Source organism: Drosophila subobscura, chromosome O (assembly GCF_008121235.1).
Source record: "Drosophila subobscura isolate 14011-0131.10 chromosome O, UCBerk_Dsub_1.0, whole genome shotgun sequence".
NCBI lineage: Eukaryota > Metazoa > Arthropoda > Insecta > Diptera > Drosophilidae > Drosophila > Drosophila subobscura.
In genome coordinates, this window is record NC_048533.1 from 1,385,715 (window position 1) to 1,403,699 (window position 17,985).

Genomic DNA, 17,985 nt, shown 5'->3' on the forward strand with positions numbered 1-17,985 from the left:
CTGTTCAATGAAATGGCAGTGGATTTTTGGATCTTCCTTTTTAACAAAAAAACCGAACAGCTGTTCAAGTGGATTTTTGGAAAATACCCATCTTTCATGCTCTACATGTTTCTTGAGGTTTAATATTTAGTTTTTTTTATCAATTTCGATGTAATTACTTCCTTGCTCCCGCCTGGAATAAATCAATAAGGTCCTGCCTAAGCTTCAATAGGATTTTAGCCAATAATTTTTGAACCACTGGCTCTCACTTTGCTCTGTTTGCCGAAATTTCATTTCATATAATGCATTTAGCATTCCCCCATAAGATTTTGATGACATTCAGATCCAGGGACTGATTTGAACATGGAAAAACGCCAATCTTTTCAGATGAAACCAAATTTCTGGCAAGCTTTCTTGAGTATTTCTGATCATTATCTTGTTGAATGATATTTTTTGAAGGTGTTTTCCAACTGGAATATGAATGTTATGTATAAAAAAGTATGCTGGCCCACACAATTTTGTGATAATCCAACGCAAGGCTAGGAAGTACAACTTCATATGGACTGGAACTCATAGGACTCAACCCAATACTGTTTTTTTCCATAATTTGGACACTAATCTGATTTCTGTGAACGTCAAACCTATTCTCTTTGTTAATTCTTCCCATACTTATTGGGACCCATACTGGGACTTCTTGCAATTAAATACTGTCTAGTCAGTCGTATACTAACTGTCATAACACTTACAGAGTGATATTAAACTGTTTTCATAACTTTTGAGGATATTAAAGACCTTGACCTTACCTTCGACCTACCTCTAAAAGATACGTTTTTCGCATAAAAGATCAGTTTTAAGGGATCTTCTTCTAGTTAAAATGGTTAATTGAAATAGTAAGAGCACATTCAACTATGTTTTCAATTCCATTATACCTCTTGGCTTTAGTTTTTAATCAAAATCTTAGGTATCCTCTACTTGAGCAAACAATAATTTTTTTAAAGCTCCAAAAACAACGAGAAGGGACGTGTGAGACGCTTCTTACGCGTCACAACTTTTATCCCCGGCACTCAGTACTACATCTGCACCTTAGCGGTTATTTGTTTTTCTTCGTCTGTCATCTACATTAACAACATTACTCACTCCAACACGCTCCTTTAGCTCGCCACCCTCCCCTAGAGCGACACACTGTAGAGTCAGGGCAGAGACGCGGCAATGACGTGTCAGAGGCGGAGGCCTCTGCCACTGCGCGAAGCAGAGTGTGAATGAGAGAATGTGCAAAAAACAAATATAAGCTGCGAGACGGGGTGGGTTTAATTTCTTCATTGTGGCCATAATAATGATCCAATCGGATCCCAATTTGGTGATCTGATAGATATGGTCATTCCCTACGGAATGGCGTTTTTAGATTTCTTTTAGGTAGGTTTTAGGTTTTCGCCCTTTCGCGGGGGCGGAAGGGGGCGTGGCTCATTTTTGAAATACACTTGTAACAGTGTGAGCATACAGCAGTCTGGATGCAAAATATGGTGGCTCTAGCTTTTATGGTCTCTGAGTACTAGGCGCTCATCAGGACGGACGGACGGACAGACAGACATGGCTCTATCGACTCGTCTATTGAAGCTGATCAAGAATATATACTATACTTTACTGGGTCGGAAACGTTTCCTTCTGTGCGTTACATACAACCGTTACTCGCACAAATACAATATACCCTATTTATTTTCGAGTACCGGGTATAAAAATACTGCCATGTCCAAAAATTTCTTTCTTCAACATATTTAATATAATAGATTAAATTTATTGATGGTGACTTTTTCGAATTTATTTTTTGTGTTTTTCAATTATTTTGAAGTACTTGCACATAGCACTACTATTTAAATGAACAGCCTATTTCAAGGGAATCCTTCAAAAGTTATGAAAGACAAGAAGATGGGATGCAAATGTGTAGGGATTTCCTTGGTTATCGAAAGCCTACATTCCACTCTATTCAAAATCACTTGTTTAATTTGAAAGTCTGGAAGTGTCTCAAAAATGTCTTTGAATGTGATGAGGTGCGCCACTACTATTTCATTGAACACAACACAATTTCAGAAAGAGCAAGCAAATGAACATCTTGCAGCCACATTGGCAGACAACAGGTCTATATTAGGATTTCGATTGAGAGTACAAGGTGGATCTTGGAAATGAATCTGTATTTCTGTAATTACGGATATATTTTAGTTGCTTAAACAGCTGTTTTGATTTAAGCGGAAAATTATAGCAAATCCACTTATTCTAGTGTATAATTTAATGCGGCGTCTTTTGTTTTAAAACACTAGTATTGCAGTTACTATATTATTTACATTATTTATATCAATTATAATAATTAACGATATTTTGAAATATACTTGTATTAGAGTTATATCAGAAGTCTGGATGCAACATTTGGTGGCTAGCTCTTTTAGTTTCTGTGTACTAGCCGACAAACACGACGGACAGACAGACATCGCTATAACGACTCGGCTATTGATGCTGATCAAGAATATACTATTTATGTATGTATGTACTTTGTGGGGTCGGAAACGTTTCCTTCTGGTCGTTACCCATCTATGTACATACATGCCCTATTTACTCTTCGAGTACCGGATAAAAAAATCACTTATTAGAATAAATCAACAAAAAAAAAAGATTCGTGTGTACGATTTATGTATGCAAACGAATGCGCTACTTCAGTTCACATTTTACCTCACCCAGGGAACAGTCCAATCAACTATCATTGGGTTAAATCGCAAATCGGTATTACACCTATGAAAAGCCGTTTGATAAACCTCAAGACCAACACTACAACAAAGAGCCGCTTGGCAATTAGAAATATACTCAAAAATTAACCAAGTAGATTGTGTATACAAAAACAGAACTCCTTAGCCGAACAAGCGTGGAGATGTCTCAGTTCTCACGAACCGTTCAATCAATCAATAATAGTTCCATGCTCGCCAAAAGAGAGCATAGAAATAAAGACAGATTGCATTCATATGTTTATACATTTGTATGTAGAGAGCCCCGAAGGAGCAGCTTGTCTGCTTTTTCTGTCATTTACCATTTCCTGTGTGAGTGCAACATCCTCGGCAGAGCGGGCATCCAACATAAAGTCGTGCAGTAATTTCATCATTGGAGAGGCAGGCCTTCGGTAGCGGCAGCGGGAACGCGAGCGGAGCAGAGAGGATCACAAAGAACACACGGCACACTCGAGTTCAACAGCAGTTGGAAAAGAGAGAGGCGGCAGAGAGAAAAACACGTTACACTGGCTTCGCCGCTTGTTGTGTGTTGCCGCCTGGTGCTTCTTCTTTTTATGGATTTTACTGGATTACACACACACATCCAGAAGTATATATGTACATACATATATATGTATATTGGTAAGATTGTACCATTTTCTGGATTTATGATTTATTCACAATTTCGTTATTGATTTTTGGACCTTTTTAAATCAGCTGCTATTTTCACAGGAACAAACTCTTTACATATGTACGTACAACGCCTTCAGATACACTTTCACATTTATCCACCTACACACACGCAAAGGAACAAAGCCTTAAAACATGATGGTTTGCTTGGGTTTGCTTTTCACTTGTCCGCTTTTGAGTTGTTCTCCAACCCTCACGCGAAGGGGGAAAATGCAGAGATTGGCGGCAGAAGAAACAATAAGAAAACGTGCTTAACGATCGACAACACACAACAATTTTCTGGTTTCATTTCGTGTATATTCCATGCAGACGAGTGAACAACTGGTGCGGCCAAAGCTTCTCAGCGGATTAATGCTCGCAAAAAAGTATCTCACGCATAGCGAGAGAGAGAGAGAACGTTTCACATTGTGAGAGAACAGCAGCTGTGGTTGCACAGCGAGCAGCAGGCGACAATAACATAATCAGCAACAATTCATGCTGCCGAGCGGAGAGAAATGCTAATGACAGACAGTGTATAAGGGGAATGAAAGCAAAGCACTCAGCTCGCTCTCAGTCTACAGTGTCCCATTATCTCACTCTTTTCTCGCAAAACACACGTGCAACAAGACGTAAGCTTTGAACACTGCTGTCTGGTCTCTCTGCAATGTGAGACTGTATTCGTTAAGCCGCATTTGGCATAGTTTTTTTTACGTAATGTGAGAGCAAAGCCTCTCAAGAGAACGAACCGTGCCGGGAGCCGAGCTTTATTGTTGTTGTGTGGGCAGTTTCTCGCTCCTAACTTTGAATTTGTGAGAGCGTTTGTGTGTGATAAGTGGCTGTTGGATGTGAACGAGAGAGAGAGAGAGATAGAGAGAGAGAGAGAGAGAGAGAGAGAGAGAGACAAAAAGAGAGACCGAGCAGTGTGATCATGATTTAGCAAGCCCAAGCTCAAGCAGCTGTTTGATTACACCAAAGAAAACCATAGAAGAGAGGTACAAGTCGAAAGATGTATGCCCTTAGCACATTAAGGAGAAAAGGAAAATGGAAACACGGTATCAGTAGATGGTATAGATCTTCTTATATTTATATTTCTTACATTTAATATTCAACTTAACTTTTAACTCTTATGTATATGCGGCTAACCTGCCAACATATACCAGACGATCTTAAATATATGTACATATGTACATACATACATATGTATTCTCATAGACCTGTTGTATTTTAGATTTTCTATATCTAACTGAAATTGGTTGTAAAAATATGTTTTATCTAAGCCCCGCAACTAGCTTTATTAAGACTCAATATGGTCAAAACATACAATACATACAAAACATACACAATACAATATATGTGTGTACATACGAATTTTCAACAAAGAATCACATTCCATGACAAACTCTATGCAAAACCACATGGGCTCTGTTCTCTCTCCTACTAAGAGATTGTTGCTGGCAATTAATTTCGTTTGGAGAACAGTGTCTGACTCTAAAATTAATTTGTCAAACAATTTGCCGCTGCAGTTCAAATTTGTATTTAATTAATTCAAATGAGAAGGGAGCTAGTTACACTTAAGTCAGCCTAGATATGTACATACATACATACAAAACACCGTTTTCTCCCTTCCATCATCAGAGTCCTGTTTTGGCTTTTTTCGCCGCTGTGTTTAGGTAGGTAGCTTACAGAGAGATAGAGAGACAGACTGTAAGTGACGCAGCGCAGCATCTGTCCAATAGCAGAGGCTATTTATACAAGGTGAGGCATTGGAAGAGTGTGCTCCTCCGATAGTCGCCTGTTTTGTTTCAGCTGCGATTTTAGGGACAGGATAAAGCGAGATAAATGGATACGAAAAAATGTATGCGAGTAGCGGGAACCTTGTAAAAATAAACCTTGTCCACCCGGCAAAGCTGCGTTTAGACGATGAGCCTGAATCGCAGATTCATTTGTACGTGTGATGCTCACAATCTCTTATCACGCATACAATCTCAATGATTCACAGAATATAAAATCGATTTAGATATTTGCGCAAGGTCATGCGCCCTGAGCTTTTCGGCTATGTTTCTCTCATTTTGCCCTCAGCTATGATCCACGATTCATGCCAAATAATTCAGCGTGTGAACAAAGCGTGATTCCTCTTATACATAAGAGCTTTACGCGATTCAGACTCATTATCTAAACGCAGCTTTAAAATAGTACCGAAGAACGTTCCAAGAGACAGCTGAAATACTCACATTTATTTGCGTGGCAACCAGAAGAGAGCAACGAGCAGGAGAATGAGAACTAAACCAGGTCTAGCCGGCAATGCAAATCAATCAGTGCCTCTGCCCACAGCCACTGCCTTTGGCGCGTTGGTTGGCCACACGCAACAACAAGAAAACATCACTTTTTCCGTCATTATCATCACAACCGTCTTAGATGTTGGAAAATTGCAAGTATTTCCAGCTAATTGGCAATCATTAGTTGGGAAGGAGAGCGAAGAAAAGACGGAAAGCAGGAGGAATAAACGAGAAAGAGCAGAGCGCGGCGTTTGTTCAATTGGAACGTAATCGTTGGAGAGCCAGAGTGTGGCAAGGGAAGGTAAAAGCAGAGAAAAAGAGATAAAGAGCGAACGAAGAAGTTGGCGAAAGAAACATATAGAATAGCAAAACCGCACAAACTATTATAGAAGAAAGACCTCGTATTCAAGGGGTTCCTTTACGCTTACATACAAATGTACATATGTATGTATGTATGTACATATGTTTGTATGTATGCATGTACATATGTTTGTATGTATGTATGTACATATGTTTGTATGTATGTACATACATATGAATTTATGTATGTACATATGTATGTATGTACATATGTATGTATGTACATATGTATGTATGTACATATGTATGTATGTACATATGTATGTATCTACATATGTACATACATAGTTTTTAAGCCTAGAACGGAATAGTAATTTTAACTCCACATTCGGTGAACTTCGTAGAATCGACAACGACCACTGTTTACTTTCATAGTTTTCTTGTATAATTATAAAGTATGTACAACAAAACTGAATAATATTTAAGAATTAATTTGTTTTAATTAAATCTTGCGTAACTCTTTTATTGTTATATTATAATTTTCTCTGAAAAAATCAGCCTTTAAATCAATTTGCAAAGAAAACTCAAACAAAGAATATTTGCATTTTGAGTTAAACAATAATTTCAAACAACACAAAACGGAGATGAAAACGCTCCAAAAAGCTTCTTAACAGAAATGTTCCAATTAGTAAACCGACGCTGACGCCGCTTTCGACCATTATCCATTTAGAAAGAAAAAGCTGGCAGAACAGAATGGTACCCCGACTGAGAGAGGAAGAGGAAAAGCTCTGCTCAAAATCAGGCACACATAAATCATTGCAGCATTCGAAAAAAGTAATAAAGAAGAGGAAGGAAACGAATGGGCAGTGGATAGGTATGAGTCGCAGGGAATATTTAAGAAAGAATCGCAAGTAATGAGAGTGCCTCAACGACGACTATGAAGTAGAAGAAGAACAAGAAGCTCAGAAATGTGAATGCACCACATGCAGGGAGCAACAACAAAGTAAAACTGAAACAATCAGCAAACAAAAAAAGAGGAAGGGGGACGAGACTCCACTCGACTTGTCTCTTTTGCACATCTTCCACCTCACTCAGCCCTAATACACCACTGTTAAGCGCAAATCAATGACCTACGACATCAACAAGAGAGCGCAGTGGCGTCAGACACACGCAGAGAGAGCAAAGATACAAGTTTGTGGAAGTGGGATGGATAGAGAGAGATGGAAAAACACATGGTAGGAGGAGGTATCGGGGCGGTTTAGAAAAATGCTGCTGTTTCCCACCACCCGTTCTACAAACAAGTGCAAACAGCTACAGTGAGCACTCGCAAGAAAAGGAAATGGAACAAAACGAATTGTCAATTGTCCTCGTGCAATAGTTCTTGATGAATTTATATACCCGCATATATTCATGATGAGCGCCTGGATATCAGAGACCACAAAAGCTGGAGCCACCAAATTTTTCAAACAGATTTTTTAAATACACTTTTATCAGTGTGATATCACAGCAGTCGGTGGCTCTAGCTCTTATAGTCTCTGAGAACTGAGAATGCATCAAGAATGATGCTGATCAAGAATATATTTATGTATATCCTTTATTGGGTCGAAAACGTTTCCTTCTATGTGTTACATTGTATATCAACAGTCGAGCACACATACATACATATGTACAATGTACCCTATTTATACCCGGTACTCGAAGAGTAAATAGGGTATATTGTATTTGTGGGGAAAAACGGTTGTATGTAACGCACAGAAGGAAACGTTTCCGACCCCATAAAGTATATATATTCTTGATCAGCATCAATAGCCGAGTCGATTGAGCCATGTCTGTCTGTACGTCCGTCCGTCCGCCTGTCCTTATGAGCGCCTGGATCTCAGACTATAAAAGCTAGAGCCACCAAAACTTTGCATCCAGACTTATGTATGCTCACACTGTTACAAGTGTATTTTTGAAATATGAGCTCCGCCCCCTTCCGCCCCCGCAAAAGTGCGAAAACCTCCCAAATCTACAATTTTTAAGATAAAAAAAACGCCATTCCGTAGGGAATGACCATATCTATCAGATCACCAAATTGGGATCCGATTGGATCATTATTATAGCCACAATGAAGAAATTAATTTGCAGTGGCTAAACCCACCCCGTCCCGCAGCTTATATTTGTTTTTTGCACATTCTCTCATTCACACTCTGCCTCTGCTATGACTCTGCAGTGTTTGGCTCTAGGGAAGGTGGCGAGCTAAAGGAGCGTGTTGGCTCCTGTTGTAGATGTAGATGACAGATGTAGAAAAAATGTAAAATTTGACAAATAACCGCTAAGGTACAGATGTAGTACTGAGTGCCGGGTATAAAAGTTGTGACGCGTAAGAAGCGTCTCACACGTCCCTTCTCGTTACTCTTTGAGTAGAGTGTATAAAAATTAAGCTCGACAAAAGTGGGGTAACAGCGCGAAGCGTCAAAAGGAAAAGGGAAATACTGAGAACAGCAGGAGCTGAAAACACACCAGCAACAATAACTTTGTCAAAGCTCTCTTTAGCGAACATTTTTTTAGGATTGCAACACGAAGAGATGAGGCAGGAAGAGACTAACAGCTTTTTGTTGCCGTCCTGTTTGGAAGTCTATCCTGCTACCTTCTGCCATTTCAGTCTCGCAATAATGCAATAATATTTTTACTTAAGCGAGGGAAGAGAGAGATTTCACAGAGGAAGTTGTATCAAAAATATATATGTACTTGCATACATGTCTGTATTCACATACTCTTTGTATTCAGTTTTCAAAGTAGAAAAATGCAAGATTAAGGTGATTAAGGTTTTTTTGTAATAATAATATTCGAACTATTAGTGAACATTCATTTTAATTTGCATAAATTCTGTCAACTCCATTCGTTTTCCTAGTTTCGCTTCAGCAGAGGTTCCGATTCCCTACTTTCCCTACAGCAGTCTTTGGAATATCAAATAAAAGAATGAAAGAATATCAAATAGCATCTAAAACCCTTTTCTCGACAAATTGATTGATAAAAACATGATCGAATGTGCGCTAACCAACTCTTGAACTCATGCACAAGGTGTTTCATGCACGTGCTGCGTCGATGTTTGTACAGTCTATCTGTGTTTTTGTGTGCGAAGGAAGTGGAAAGGAAATTGCAGTGCAATGTGAATCACCTGGACCGGCACGATAGAACGAGAGAGTGAGGAAGATGAAGGTAGCGCTTGTAGAATGAAGAACCAAACGAGCGAAATTCTTTAATTAAAATTGTTTTTACTATAAACAATTGTGACATAACGAGGAGCAGAAAGCAGAGGAGCAGAAACTGCTCATTAACTGCAAAGTGAATTGAATGCGAATGCCTGTCGGTGCTCTCTGCCGTGCCTGCTGGGGTCTGGTCTGGTCTGTTGGTTTATAGGTAAAATACCAATAGTCTGTTTGGCTTGGTTCGGGGACTTGGCCAGGGAGTTCTCAAGTTATCAAGCTGACCAACCAACCACCGAGTGACATTTGAGGAGTGCTCCAAGTGTTGTGTGCTGTCTGGTGTCTGGTCCGTATGGCATGTGCAATGTTTTGGCTTTATAAGGTTGAAATATTGCAACCGGAATGGTATCTCTCTCCTTCTCTCTCTCTCTCTCTCTGTTCATTAGCAGTAGAAGAGCAGAGAAACCACGCAGAGTTCGAGAAAATACATACGTACATCCAAAGAAACAACAAATGGCAGGCAGAACAGCAAGACAAACCCCCCATGTAACAAGAAGAAAAACTAACCAAAAGAAAACTCACAGAGAAAGAACAATTGCCCACAAGTGGAAAAATTCTTAAATTAGCAATGAAATATTCTACTCTAATCATTTTTTTTCTTGAGTTATCTTTATATTCATTTTTATATTTTTGTAATTATGTTATACTACTCAGTTCCTTTAGCTGCTCATTCACATTCGCAGATTATGCCGGCTAGATTCCACTCCCCATGGAATTCAAAATTCATTCAGAAAAATTTCTAACTTGTAAAACGCACCTTCCTATAATGACTGTTTCTTGTGGAACATGGGTACTGCACACAAAAACACATACAAATTTCGTACTCGAATTTCAATATTCAAGTGTTTTTTTTTTTGTCTAATAAAAACGGAATTCAGGACTCAGAGCGAGAAAAATCCAAAAGCGATTTTGCTGTATAAGTGAACTCCAGGCCATGTTTAATGATGATACCTTTTAAATTTCCTACTTCTGGAGCAACCATCCCCAGACTGAGTTCCTACGTTGACGAAGAAATGGACCAATGATCCATTAAGTCCGCTCACCATCGCCTGAAACCACGTTGAATACTTTCCATATTAAATGAACAAACAGAAAAAAGCCAATAAAGACGAGTAGGGACGTGTGAGACGCTTCTTACGCGTCACAACTTTCATACCACATACTCGAAGCGTAAATAGGGTATATTGTATTTGTGGGGAAGAACGGATGTTCGTAACGCACAGAAGGAAACTTTTCCGACACCATAAAGTATATATGTATATTCTTGACCAGCATCAATATCCAAGTCGATATAGCCATATCTGTCTGTCTGTCCGTCCGTCCCTCCATCTTGTTGAGCGCCTGGATCTCAGAGACTATAAAATCTAGAGCCACCAAGCCACGAGACAAAAGAGTGTGTTGGCGTGAGAAGTGATGTAGATGTAGATGACATACATATGTAAAAAAAATGAAAAACTAAAAAAAACCACTAAGGTACAGATTTCCTACTGAGTACCGGATCTAAAAGTTGTGACGCGTAAAAAGCGTCTCACACGTCCCTCCTCGTTGTTGATTAAGTTTTATTGAAACCCCTCATGAATGTTCCATATATGTTTGAGACTTATAAAATTATTGTTATAGGCCATCTATTGCCTGAGATAAGTGTTCCAATAATGAATGATTCTCCCTCAAATGGAGAGTGAACGATGTGAGACGCGTTTAAATGCGTCACTACTTGTATACCCGGTACTCAGTGGGTATCTTGTATGTGTATATTTTATCTTCCTTATGGTGGAAGCCACAGATTTTCGTAATTTTTCGGAAGTGAGCGGCGCGAAAAAATATTTTGAAATCCCAGCAGTCTGTGATCACTTAGAGTACCAGGTATGTATAATGATGATCCCTGCTTTCTTCAGTACTTTCACCTGGACAACTTGATCAGCGGATAAGTAATACATTTCAGACACTAGTTCTTGTAAGTGCGCTTGCTTAATGACTACGTATTATGATTAGGACTGGCCGAACCGATACGATACATTGCGATATTATTCCCACAGGATCTTATTCCCACAAATAGATTCAGCTGATTAAAAGTACAAATTTCACATTACTCATCGATTGAGTATACATACATACAACACCATACAGAAATATGTTCAAGTATTATATGTACATATGTACATGTTATCAAGGAAAATACTCGTAGCTATTACCTCTCACACTCCTACCCACCAAACATAGCTGTATTATCGATATAAATGGGCCTATTCCGTATGGACAAATATTATTGATTGAAATACACAGGGAATGCCACAATCATAGTTATCAATTCACAGGGACAAAAGGGGTAACAAAAACTCCAGTCAGGGACCAATCATAGCCACTGAGGACAGGGGCTACGGTTACTCACCGCTGCATTCCGGTTGGCGGCGGCCACCACGGAGCTGTTCATGTATTGGTTCTGGGGCGGCATCATGGCAGCGCCCATTGGAACCGTGGGCTGTCCGCCCATGTAGACGTAATCTTGGGGTCCGCCGGGCGGGCCGAGTGGTGGCTTGGGCATGCCCCCATTCATACCCGGATGCATGGCTCCGGCATGGTGATCGTACATGCTGCCCGACTGTGCGTAAGGGGGTATGTGCCCCAGGGCAGCGGCATGACTAAGAAGATTCGAGTTGTACTGCCCCGGATGACCGCCGGACTGCTGTTGCTGCTGATGCTGCTGCTGGCCGGGATGCTGATGATTGCTGAGACCAACCCCCAGGCCATTGCCATTTCCCAGGCCGTTTCCTCCGCCCATCAGATGATGCGGTGGCCCCTGATTCTGCTGCGTATGCGGTGGCTGTTGCTGCTGGTGCTGGGCCGCCACGGCAGCGGCTGCCTGAGACATCATGTGGTTGTGCTTGGCCACGGCTGCAGCCTGTTGCATGGCAGCCATGTTTGCGGCTGCTGCTGCCATTGACGGATGGTGGAGTCCGCCGTTCGAGCTCGAGCCACCACCTCCTCCGCTGTTGCCACCGCCCATGCTCCCGAGTCCGCTGCCCATGCCAATGGTTCCGATGGCTCCAGGTCCACCGTTGCTGCCGTTCCCAGGCTGCAGCTGTCCGCCCGGAGCTGCGTTGGCGGGATTCATGGGGGGATTGTACTTCCATTTATCCGGGTTCTGAAAAAATGTAGAGAAGAGATATTTGTTGATAAAAACCATTTTTGAAATACACTTGTAACAGTGTAAGCACACAGAAGTCTCGATGCAACATTTGGTGGCTCTAGCTTTTATGGTCTCTGAGATCCAGGCGCTCAACAAGACGGACGGGCGGACGGACAGACAGACGGACAGACAGACATGGCTCAATCGACTCGGCTATTGATGCTGATCAAGAATATATATACTTTATGGGGTCGGAAACGTTTCCTTCTGTGCGTTACATACATTCTCTATTTACTCTTCAAGTACCGGGTATAAAAATAAGAAAAGAAGTGCCATACGCTGTTTATGCAACCGTTTCGGGCAGGCAGCGACCTTTCGGAACTTACACAAGCCACCACCCGCCGCTTAGCATGCCCCTTGTGGGTGCAACATTCCATACAGAAATTGCGAAACTGCGACTGTTTTTGGCAGCAAGAATGAAGGCTAAGAAAGCGAAATGCTCGCTAAAATGTTCACTAGAGAAAATGGTTACGAAACCCCAAAACCTATCCCACCGAATCTATAGATACAAATAGATGAGGTTAATAGGAACAATTGATCGATCCTCCTGACTTGGCCCCAGATAAACGGAACAACTTGAGAATCTTAGCCTTCTTAACAGAATTTCAATAACCACATGCAAGGATCTATGTACATTGTACATATAAAAGATCCTTTTCCCCTCTGTAACTCATTGTCATATGTACTTACATCAATGCCATGACCATCGTCGCCGCATGCCCAACGCGTTTGTTGTTGCTTCTGGGCGAAGTGGGCCGCGTACTCGGCGGCGGCTGCCTCGTGCAAGGTCGAGCCTACGCCACCAGCTCCCACTCCGACTCCACCGCCTCCCGGCGAGGGACGTTGTTGGAAGACGTAGCCGACGGCAGCAGCAGCTGCGGCGCCGGCTGCATCGGCGGCATCCTGTGACACACCGCCGCCGCCCCGGGACGACCCTATAATAGCTTCCGATCCAACGCCGACGCCGCCGCGTCCGTTACGATCATCGTTACCACCCAAAAACTTCATGTGTTGTTGTTGCTGCTGTTGGTGTGGTTGTTGCTGCTGCTGCTGTTGTTGTTGAAGGTGTTGAAAGTAGGGTGGTGCTGGACCGTAATGTTGTTGTTGCTGCTGTTGTTGTTGGTAGAGCTGTTGCTGCTGCTGCTGTTGATGATGCTGCTGCTGCTGGTGGTGCTGCTGCTGGAGGTGCTGCTGCTGCTGCTGCGGATGGTGTTGCGGCGAGGGCGTCGATATGGAAATGGTAGGCGCAGTTAAGAGCTCAATTTTGACGGATTTTTAAAGCTGACGCAGCTGACGTGGGGCGCGTATTGCTAACTGTGAATAACTAAGAAGACTGCGAGAAATACGACGAGAGGACGACCACCGCCGACGACGACGACGGACGATCGAGCGGGCGCGTATTTTAAGTGGTCCCGTTACGATTTACGTTCCTTTACAATCTCGCGTTTTTAGTGCTTCTCAAACTTTCGATCGTTTTAAAATCTGCACATTGGCATGCACTGAATTAACTGTATTATACACAAATTATTTCTCTCATTGATTTTGTTGTTTTCGGGAAACCACACACACTTTTTAGCTTATAACATTAAACATTAATTTGCAGAATTTGCTTGAGATTTCTTCGCTTTTATTTATTTATTCTTTGCACATCATATTAAAAAAATATTTATTTTGTTGTCGGGAAGTTATTTTTTTTTTTTTTTTTACAAAAATTTACAATATTAAACACAAACTTTAAGAATAATATTTTACACAGTTGCACAGTTGTGGTTTGGGACTTAACAAAAATGAACTTTATCATGTAATTACGTATGGAAAATTGGTTAAAATTGGTTGAATTTTTACAGATTTTATTATTTGAGAATTGTGGAATTTGCTTCGTTTTGAATTGAAGTTGTTTGTTATTTATAATTAGGATGAATTTTAATTTACACGACGTTTAATGATGAAAATATACACAAACTGAAATGAGAAAAACGGTGGAAAAACGTATGTCAATTAATTAAAATCTTTAATAGTCAAGTTAGGACACTGTCGTACCTGTAGAAAAAGAGGGGGAGATGGGAAAAATAGGAAAGTCACGAAAAATCTACCTTAAAACGAGGCTCCACTATGCCTCAAACTGGTTGGGATAGTAGTAGTACCAATCTATTGCCACCCTACTATGGCATAGGGGCAGTAGCAACATATAAGAAAATTGCTTTAAACCGAATTAGGGATGATATTCCCATGCAAACGATAACGAAATAAACCCGTTTTTTTTCCAAAATTTCGCAGCCAGCTTTTTCTGCAGTTGTCTCAGAACAGCAGAAAATATACCAGAAGACCAGCCGATGAAATACTAAGATACCGCAGCGAAAGTAAGAATATATTTATCTTTCATTTGTCGACAGAAACAATGAAGGAAACAAGCGAAACAAGCGCAAGAAAACTAGTAACGAGCATTAAATAAAGACGATTTAAGCTTATTAAGGCAGTCAAACAAAACTGATTTTGTGGATACTATAATTTTTTAATCTTATACTCGGTACTCATTTATCAATATATAATGATAAAAAACACATGTTTATTGCATTTCTGTACCGCCGGAATGAACTTGTTCAATAATGCGGTGCGTTCTGCATGCATTGTTGTGTCCTAAGTCCATATGCACTCTAAAATAACCACATACAACATTTGAATTTTTAACGGATTTCCTATTGTAAACAAACGTAAAACAGTGCACCGAGGGTGTGCACACAGCACAATGTATGGAACTTTCTGTCGGAAGAACATTTGGCGCATCTGAGCACTAGGCTAAGACTGAAAGATGAGTAAAACAAATGCCAGAACTGATTTCCTCATTATGAAAACAATAACAAAACTGTAAAGGGAGAAGAGGTAGGCAAGTGGAGGAATGCAGGGAGTCAGAGAAAAAGAAGAAGCAGAGAACAAGAACAACGCAAAGCTGAATCATGCGCGAAAAATACAGAAAATAAAAAAGTATAGGGAGGAATGCTAGTCTCGACCATGGGATACCCCGCTACACAGAGGTTTAAAAGTAGGAATTAACAGTATTCTCTGACATCATTTAAATAAATTGAATGGAAAGAGTTATTCCACTCGTTCCTGGAATTTGTTGCTAAGCAAAATAATTAATATTCTTTAGCCTAAAACATGGGCTTCCTTACAGCTTATACTTTTACACATATAGTGAATGAAATGCGAAAAAACAGTGCGAGGCGACTGGCAGAGGCAGCAAATAAGCAGGGGGTGGCGGGAGGTAGAAAATGGAAAACATATAGAATTAACATACACATAAAAACAGAGGAACAACAACAAGGAGACGCAACTACAGCGACCACGACGCCGGCAGACGAACGACGACGAACTACGGCAGGCAAACGAAGAAGGCAGGGCGCCGCAATTTTTGAGGTTACGTTACGAAAAAGTATGCGAAACGAAACGTTGTCGTCTGTGGGTCGGCTTGTTTATGAGGAGCATCTCCTGCCCAGGTCGCCCCAACATGGCATGGATAGAGGAGGAGCGCAGAGCAAGCAAGTGCAGCAGCAGCAGTAAAATGCGAAAATCGCAGAAGTTTCCTCCCTCCGAGAGAGCGAGCTGCTAGGGCCCCTGGAAACATACACACAGACGCACAGGAACAGTCACACGCACACATTGAATATAAAAACAAACATAAAGATAAACCGTAAAAGAGACATGTGAAAAACAAAGGCACGAGAACGAAACAGGAGCAGTGTGAGTGCGCAAAGGAGGGGGCGTGGCTGGCTCAGGGAGGCTCTGATACAGCTGATGAATATTTAACTGAATTATTGAATATTGGATCAAGAACTGATTTATTTATTTAATCTTTCTTTTCATTACTGTTTGGTTGTTAGACGGTAGACGGCGACCAATGTGTTCTTATTGGGAAAAATTCGTGTACACAAATACACGCGTCCCCAGAGAGGGAGAGGACATTGAGAGAGAGAGTACACGAACACTCACACATAGACGAGAGCGCACAGTGCAAATGTAAGAAGAAAGAAGAAGAAGCCAAATGGCCGCCGCCGCCGCTGAAAAGGAAGAAAATGATGGAACAAGGCACAAGGCGAGTAATGAGGCGACACATCCAAGAAAACAGATAAATATACACACACAGGCACTGGCACACAAACGCACAATCGAAAAATATTTCACCAAAATATAAAATATTCATTATTTTCCTCTTTTCTCAGTGTTTGCAGTCGTTCTGACCGCGCAGTCGGCAGCGACCCGGCCAAAAAATTAATTGATTTTTACCTTTTGGGGAAAAACAATTTGATTTCTTGTAGCTTTATTGCAAACCAAACTATTTTTATACTTTTTTAAATATAAAAAGCGGTCTGGATACACACACCACACTCTGACACACACATGGCACACGCTGTCGCCGCCGCCGCTGGTTGCCGCAGTCGAAAAGGAAACCCTGATGATGACAATGTAAAAAGAGGCAGGAGGAAAAAATACGGAAAGGGAACCCAATTTAACTCTTTTTCTTTTCATTTTTGGCACTTACACATGCACTTAAAAACCATTCACGACACGCTTAAGTTCTGTTAATGTGTGCTTTTGTATTTAATTTAAGTTATTTAAATTACAATTATTTACACAGGATGAAGAAGAAGAATACGGCTAAGAATTCTTCAACGTCGCGTCCGTCGCAGAACGATAATAAAAGCGAAATGCAAAGACACACGGGGCAAATACAACAACATACGAGTAGAACAGAACGAACCCGCTGAGAGAACAAGAACCTGAGCAGTGTTGTCAAACGTGCGAAATCAACAGAGAACGGAGCATGTCCAACAAGAGAGAGCGAAAGAGGGAGAGCATGAGATGAGAACGGGAGAAAGAGCACAGACGGCGTTTTGCATAAAATTGTTAAAAATGTAATACTCATTTATGGTTTATGGTAAAAACCACATGAGGGAGCGACTGAGACGGTGCTATTCTCACCCGATTCGGAATGCAAAAGATCATTACAAATTAATGAAATTATCATAAAAAACCGAATCCATTGCAACATTTATGTCTCTCAAAATTAATTGAAATTTGCCATGCATTGGCCATTCAAATTGTTTATACATTATTTATCAATCGATTTGAGGCATGCTAAATTTGATTAGAAGCCAGAGAGCCACACACACAGAGCCGCACATACATACATGCCCATTTGTTTGTTTTGTTTTTGTTTGCGGCTTTTTTTAAATCAACTTCTTAGCAGCCGACAGCTACTTTTTTTTGCCATAAGCACGCGGCTTTTGCTGCTTATTCTGTCCCGCACGCACATACACACACACACAATTACTTCAACATAGATTGTTTAGTATTTTTAATTTGGACTCTCTTTTAAATTTGTTTGTACGACATGCTGTATTTCGTTCTGTTCTGCTGCTGTTTCATGAATGCAATAGTGCAACTTTATGCATGAGAGTTATCTCTCTATATTATTGGATATATATTCTAGACGTTGCATATTCACACACCTTAGCTTATTTGAACAAAATTTACATATTACAAACGCTGCTTTCTGTCCCGCTTGTTACACGGATACACGA

General features: G+C 40.8%; 1 protein-coding gene and 1 long non-coding RNA gene across 7 annotated transcripts in view; one reads left to right on the forward strand and one right to left on the reverse strand.

Annotated features, from left to right (window-relative positions):
• LOC117897826 (maternal protein pumilio) overlaps nt 1-17,985 on the reverse strand; it is a 220,786-nt gene extending 202,801 nt beyond the window's left edge. For 2 of the 5 annotated variants that reach the window (XM_034806883.1, XM_034806879.1), the window contains exons 1-3: nt 16,944-17,082; nt 13,097-14,368; nt 11,609-12,361 (exon numbers count right to left, since the gene is read on the reverse strand). In XM_034806883.1, the coding sequence (XP_034662774.1) occupies nt 11,609-12,361; nt 13,097-13,414 (1,071 nt within the window). In that variant the 5' untranslated portion in view covers nt 13,415-14,368; nt 16,944-17,082. Of the gene's footprint in view, nt 1-3,049; nt 3,191-11,608; nt 12,362-13,096; nt 14,369-16,943; nt 17,083-17,913 lie in introns of those variants that run through there. The other 3 variants (XM_034806880.1, XM_034806884.1, XM_034806885.1) reach the window with 3 other exon arrangements.
• LOC117897828 lies at nt 16,290-17,428 on the forward strand. Of its 2 annotated transcripts, none has more exons than XR_004649111.1 (2): nt 16,290-16,715; nt 17,040-17,428. It is a non-coding gene; the product is annotated as an uncharacterized LOC117897828 (long non-coding RNA). The 2 variants fall into 2 exon arrangements; XR_004649110.1 differs by lacking the exon at nt 16,290-16,715 and adding an exon at nt 16,733-16,977.